The sequence below is a fragment of the Rhincodon typus genome, unplaced genomic scaffold, assembly GCF_021869965.1.
Source record: "Rhincodon typus isolate 14 unplaced genomic scaffold, sRhiTyp1.1 hic_rhity00004049, whole genome shotgun sequence".
Taxonomy (NCBI): domain Eukaryota; kingdom Metazoa; phylum Chordata; class Chondrichthyes; order Orectolobiformes; family Rhincodontidae; genus Rhincodon; species Rhincodon typus.
In genome coordinates, this window is record NW_025969687.1 from 3,008 (window position 1) to 10,101 (window position 7,094).

At 40.4% G+C, this 7,094-nt stretch overlaps 1 protein-coding gene across 1 annotated transcript in view; it reads right to left on the reverse strand.

Annotated features, from left to right (window-relative positions):
- The window catches only part of LOC125481882 (integrin alpha-1-like), a gene marked incomplete at its 5' end in the record, with an annotated part of 13,408 nt that overhangs the window by 2,471 nt on the left and 3,843 nt on the right, over window positions 1-7,094 (reverse strand). The window contains one exon of the mRNA XM_048593810.1: window positions 2,769-2,905. Within this exon, the coding sequence (XP_048449767.1) occupies window positions 2,769-2,905 (137 nt within the window). The remainder of the gene's footprint in view (window positions 1-2,768; window positions 2,906-7,094) is intronic.

The window sequence follows — 7,094 nt, forward strand, 5'->3', positions numbered from 1 at the left end:
TCTGACATCTGTCCTATATCTATCACCCCTCAATTTATAGCTATGTCCCCTTGTGCTAGCCATCACCATCCAAGGAAAAAGGCTCCCACTGTCCACCCTATCTAATCCTCTGATCATCTTGTATGTCTCTATCAAGTCACCTCTTAACCTTCTTCTCTCTAACGAAAACAACCTCAAGACCCTCAGCCTTTCCTCATAAGACCTTCCCTCCATATCAGGCAACATCCTGGTAAATCTCCTCTGCACCCTTTCCAATGTTTCCACATCCTTCCTATAATGCGGTGACCAGAACTGTACGCAATAGTCCAAGTGCGGCCGCACCAGAGTTTTGTACAGCTGCAACATGACGTCATGGCTCCGAAACTCAATCCCTCTACCAATAAAACCTAACATACGCCTTCTTAACAATGCTATCAACCTGGGTGGCAACTTTCAGTGATCTATGCACATGGACACCAAGATCTTTCTGCTCATCCACACTACCAAGAATCTTAACATTAGCCCAGTACTCTGTATTCCTGTTACTCCTTCCAAAGTGAATCACCTCACATTTTTCCGCATTAAACTCCATTTGCCACCTCTCAGCTCAGCCCTGCAGCTTATCCATGTCCCTCTGTAACCTGCAACATCCTTCCGCACTATCCACAACTCCACCAACTTTGGTGTCATCCGCAAATTTACTAACCCATCCTTCTACGCCCTCATCCAGGTCATTTATAAAAATGACAAACAGCAGTGGCCCCAAAACAGATCCTTGAGGTACACCACTAGTAACTGAACTCTAGGATGAACATTTCCCATCAAACACCACCCTCTGTCTTCTTACAGCTAGCCAATTTCTGATCCAAACTGCTAAATCACCCTCAATCCCATGCCTCCGTATTTTCTGCGATAGCCTACCATGGGGAACCTTATCAAACGCTTTACTGAAATCCATATACACCACATCAACCGCTTTACCCTCATCCACCTGTTTCTGTTGAAAGGTCAGTGCACTGAAACCCTGGGGATAATTATATCACCAAATGAAAGAGAGTTTGGGTCAAGTCAGATGCAAAATTTTAGAAATCTTAAAGCTGGCACCAACCTGGTTCTAACCCTTCCACTTTCCATTATAGTGGAGACTGGGGCTGGGTGACATATCCACACCAAAGAGGAGCCTTGTCCATTTAAATGTAATGATAAAGTGCAAGGCTATCTGCCTCCAAGGAATGGGCAGCTGACTGGATTCACAATCCTCCCCCAGAAAATAAAATGCAGAGGCGAGAATGAGTCAAAAATCCATCTTCAGTGCAGCTCCACCACAGTTTACCTGAATCTCAATTTTCAACCCTGTCACAATGGACCCAGGATATAGAATCATAGATAAAATCATAGAGTCATACAGAATGGAAACAGTGCCTCCAGTTTCCCAAATTAAGCTAGTCCCATTTGCCTGCACCTGACCATATCCCTCTAAACCTTTCCTATTCATATATCTGTCAAAGTGTCTTTTACATTTTGTCATTGTACCCACCTCTACTACTTCTTCAGTTCATTTCACGTATAAACCACCCTCTGTGTGAAAAAGTTGCCCTTTTAAATCTTTCTCCTCTCACCTTAAAATTACACCTATTTTTGCACTCCCCTAACCTAGGGAAAGACCGCTGCTATTCAGCTTATCTGTGCCCCTCATGATTTGATAAATCTCTGTGAGGGCACCCCTCAACCTCTTGTGCTCCAATGAAAACGGTTCTTGCCTATCCAGCCTTTCCCCATAACTGAAACCCTCTAATCCCGGTACCATCCTGGTAAATCTTCTCTGAACTCTCCGCAATTTAATAACATCCTTTCTAAAGCAGGGCAACCAGAACTGTACACAGTACTCCAAAAGTGTCCTAACCAACTTCCTGTACAATCACCAGGTGACATTCCAACTCCTATACTCAATGGTCTGAGCACTTAAGGCAAGTGTGCTGATTATTATCTTTATTACCCTGTCTACCTGTGATGCAACTTCCAAGGGCCCACAGGTCTGTCTATTTGACAATACCTCCCAGGGGCCTACCATCAATTGTATAAGTTCAGCTTTATTTGTTTTACCAAAATGCAATACCATGTGTCACTCTTGGCCCATTGGCCCAATTGATCAAGATCCTTTGTATTCTTAGATAATCTTCTGTCTAATCTACCACCAATTTGGTGTCATCTGCAAACTTACCAGCTACGCTTCCTATATTCTTTTAAAATTGTTTATTTAAATGACAAACAACAATGGACCCAGCACTGACCCTGCGGAACATTATTGGTCATAGGCCTCCAATTCGAAAAACAACCCTCTACCACCACCCTCTGTCTCCTGCCATCAAGCTAATTTTGTATCCAATTGGCAAAATCTCCCTGAATCCCATGTGATCTAACTGTACTAACGTGTCTACTATGTGGAACCTTGTTAAAGGCCTTGCTAAAGTCCATGTAGATATTGTTGCACTCTGCCTTCTGTTTCTCAATCCACAGATGCTGTCACATCTTCTGAGTATTTTCATTAGTTTTCATTGACAAGGAACAAAACACTTTACATTGCTAGCCTGGAAACACTAAGGTCAGTGATAGTAGCTGAATCCTACTTATTTGAAACAAATTAACTCATTGCAGCAAGGGCATTGAACATGAGCTGAGATCTTGCAGGTGTTTCTGGCTCAGTATTGTACTTTAGGAGTAGTAATCTTTTGAGTCATTGGAGAAAAAAAGTTTGCCAGCTTTATAAAAGAGAAGTATGATTTACTTGCCAACATGTAGAAGGTGTGTTTGACACAGCTATATAAAGGTAGAGCGATATTTCGTTGGATATTTCTTTCATGTGTTTCATTAAAGAGTCCTCTGGAGATTCGACGTGCAGAGTCTATTGCAATGCTGTATTCAAGAACTATAATGAGAAATAAAATTAAACATATTTACAGCTAAATCCTGAAATAGATGCATAGTGGATGCAAAACATCTGTTGACTGTTTATATTGTATTGTGTTGCACTTGTCAATCAACAAAAATTGTAAAGATTACTAGATTACAGATGACTGGATGGTAGGTTGAACGCAAATTGTATTTTTAAAGTTACTAACTGGTTCTGATATCGGACTTGCATTAACACTGTAATTGTTTCTACTATCATAATGTGTGAGTTAATAATTCACGAAATCTATGAACGAAGAGAGATCAAACTTTTCCTGGGTTGGATACCATTCTGATGTTAATTTACTCTGTCTATTACGGGAGCCCATTAGCACTAACTAGGCTAGTTCAACAGTGCTACCAACAGAGTGATATCAGAGGGGACTATTAAAATGAGCAGATAAAAGGTCTTTCCTTCTGTGATCAGTACATTTGAAAAAAGTTACAAACTCATGATTAATTTACTGTCAGCCGATAATTTATCTGTCCAGGATAATCAAGCTGTTTATATACCACCACAGACATGTTAGCATTTGTTAAGGAACCACAGAAGATGAATTAAAATCCCAGAATTTCTCAAAATATATACACACCAATTTCACCCATGATATTCAGCAATTGGTTGAGAAGTCATTTTGATGACTCAATAGATTTTAATCATGAACAGATATTTTCAATGGAAAAATTCCTCACAAACTAATAATTAATTATCTAGATTCCACAATTTGTTTACAAATAGCAAATAGATAAACTATAGATTAAACTACACACGTAACATTGTCTTGATTAACCAAGAGCTATTTGTGACAGGCTTATTTACATTAGCTTTGTTGCTGAATGAATTTATGTCAATAGTTCAATTGTCAAAGATTTGTTACTCATAGAGCCTTCACAAAAATATGTTTTTACTGTAGCCAAGCATATTCTATTATATAGCTAAAATAACTGTTCTTACAAACTATGCACTCAAATACAAACCTCAGTTTCATTTAAGCACAATATCCAATCCATGGTTTAAAGAAATTGAGGTTTATTGTTTGGTCAAAATGCACACACTATAACAATAGGCAGGCAAAATAAAAGCAAACACAGGAACAAAAACAGAAGTTGATGGAAAAGCTCAGCATCTCTGGCAGCATTTGTGAAGAAAAAATCAGAGTTAACGTTTTGGGCCCAGTTCTGAGGAAGGGTCACCGGACCCGAAACATTAACTCTGATCTTTTCTTCACTGATACTGCCAGACCTGCTAAGCTTTTCCAGCAGCCTCTGTTTTTGTTCCTGATTTATAGCATCCGCAGTTCTTTCGGTTTTTAAAAGAAAAGCAAACTTGAGCCAATGGTGCTAATTTAAAAATAGGCACAATATCACATTTAGTCTAAACTCACCTTGAGGGCCTGGGTTTTATATTCAATCTTTTGCCAAACAATGTTGTTTATTTCATAATAATGTATCCAGCAACATACATTACTGCATGAATAAATTACATTACATCTCTTAACTGTCTAACAATTTCACAAAAGTGTGTTCAATTGTCAATCATAACTTTTGTTCTCTCCAGAAAAAGAAATTTGAGACAACAGCGCAGGAAAACCTTTCAGCATGCAACATTTTGAAGTTTCCAATTTGGCTGAATTTATCATGATTGGAAGTTTCAGCTAATTCTACTGTTTTGTGAGTTTTTGAGGAGGCTCTATAATGTCCTTTGGGTATGTAGACAGAAATAAGAATATTCCAAATTGTTCGAGTATTCTTTCAAATTACTAACGAACTGATAACCATAGTTAATATAATGAACCACACATAATTTACATCATAATTTTAAGTAATTTTTTTTGTAATAAACCAATTTTTAGCTGCACTAATCAATCTGCCACTCTTAAACGTTCTAAATGTTCTAAAGCACTGCCCCATTCTGTTTGTGCATAACAGATTTTCCATCTGACAATATACATATGAGTTTCAGTGAAAATATGAGAAAACATATTTTTCTAAATAGTTCACATTTTGCTGCAATTTTCACTGATTTCACTGATTTTGCTCAAAGTCGGTACTTCATCACAAATTGTTTAGTCTTGCCAGTGTAAATGTTACCTATACAGAGGTGTGTCAGTCAGTTCAGTTGGTTGGACAGCTAGCTTGTGATGCAGTGATACCAACAGCACAGATTCATTTCCTGCACCAGCTGAGGTTACTATTACTCCTTCTCAACCTCTTCCCTTTGCCTGAGTCATGATGAGTCCCAAATTAAGCTATGAGTCAGTTCTCTCTCTCTCTCTAATGGGAGAGCAGCCCTATGCTGTGATAAGAGCATGGGGATTTTATCCAGACTCACTGTACCTTAAAAGCAAGTGTAGAGCTGAATCTTTTGCCTTCATCTACGGCGGGTTAGGTGGCATTTAATTTGGGCAGGAGGTGGAAGGTAACAGTTGGGGACCCTGCCTCCACCCCAATTCAGTTTGTGGTAATTGACCCACAGATGGCTTTTCTGCCCTAACATTAACTGAGACCCTTTAAATGGGTAATTATTGGCCATTGAATGTTTGTTTGTGGACTTCTGGAGTAGGAACTTGGCATCTGGCAGTGTGGGGGTGGCAGAGGGAAATGAAAGCTGCCCTCCTGCTCTTGCTTCTGACCATTTACTGACTTCCACTCTTCCACAGTATTTAAGGGGTGGCACAGTGGTTAGCACTGCTGCTTCACAGCGCCAGCGACCCAGGTTCGATTCCACCCTCAGGTGACTGTCTGTGTGGAGTTTGCACATACTCCCCATGTCTGCGTGGGCTTCCTCCAGGTGCTCTGGTTTCCTCCCATAGTCCAAAGACGCATGGTTTAGTGGATTGATCACGCTAAATTGCCGATAGTGTCTAGTGTGGGAAATGCAGAGACAGGGTAGGGGGTGCATCTGGGTGGAATGCTCTTTGGAGGGTTGATGTGGATTCAATGGGCCAAATGGCCTGCTTCCACACTGTAGGGATTCTATGATGATGATCTCCCTTTCCATCATCATTTCCCTGTGTTTAGCTCTGGCTTTACCTGGACCCCAGGAGGGTGTGATTCTAAAAGGTGGCACTGCTGAGTACAGAAGCCTCAGATGGGCCATAACCTCTCAGTTGGTGGGTAGTCTCCTGGGAATGCCTGCTGTTGGTCCCTGATTGGTGGATGTTGCAATGTTTGCAGTCTATAAATGCTCATTTAAAAGTGAAAATCCATTAGACACTCTCAGTGATTCTGCCTATCACCACTGAGTGTAATATTGAGGTCCATACAACTTGTGAGCAGATAGAAATTATTGAACAGTCACAAACTTGTTCATTTTACACTTTTGGTCTCCCTTTACAGATCCTTGATAAAAGCTTTATTTGAATGAGTCAGACCTGGGTTTTAAATAGCATGCTAAGATCTTAATTATTGCTGAAGATCCTTTCTTGCCCTGGAAAGCTAATTTTATATTTGTGGCATGTCAAATTTCTCCATTTGAAATATATTTTAAAGATTTGTTCATGATACTTCAGCTTGTTTCTTAGTCTCAAGCGTAAGTCTCAAAATTTATTTAGTTCTCTGTAAAGTGTAACCAGAAATTATTGATAATGAGCTTAAAAATCCAGCCCATGGGAGCAAATTATGATTCGGGATGTCTTAGAATTGGGAGGGAAGGAAATCAGCAGTAAGGAGTCATTGGCCACCTAGTTCCTTCCTTCTGCCAATGCTAAGATTCTGTAGAAAGTAGAGAGGTCCTCTACTGCATGAAGAGACAGCCTAAGAAACTGGCAATTTCCATGCAGACCCAGGGAGAGTTTCCAGATCCAGTGCCCTGTGGCCCAGAGATCCCCAACAATAAGCCTAACCCAACACACCTCTGTTTCGGGGCTAGATCCATCTTGCTGCATTGACCACCTTTATGAGCGACCGAGCTAGGAAACACGAGTTGGTGATTCTGTGACTACTTGGAGGTGGAATCTCCAAACCTAAAGGGATGGGAGCTCTAGTGTTAGGTGTTAATTGTTAGTTGTGCGCAGAATTGGGTCAGCTCTCCTGGAAACAGCTGAATTCAGGTTGACCCTGTCATTTCAGTGGATCACCGTAGTAATTAAATGCAGCCCAATCAGTGCACTTTCATAGATAGTAGGAACTGCAGATGCTGGAGAATCTGAGACAACAAGGTGCAG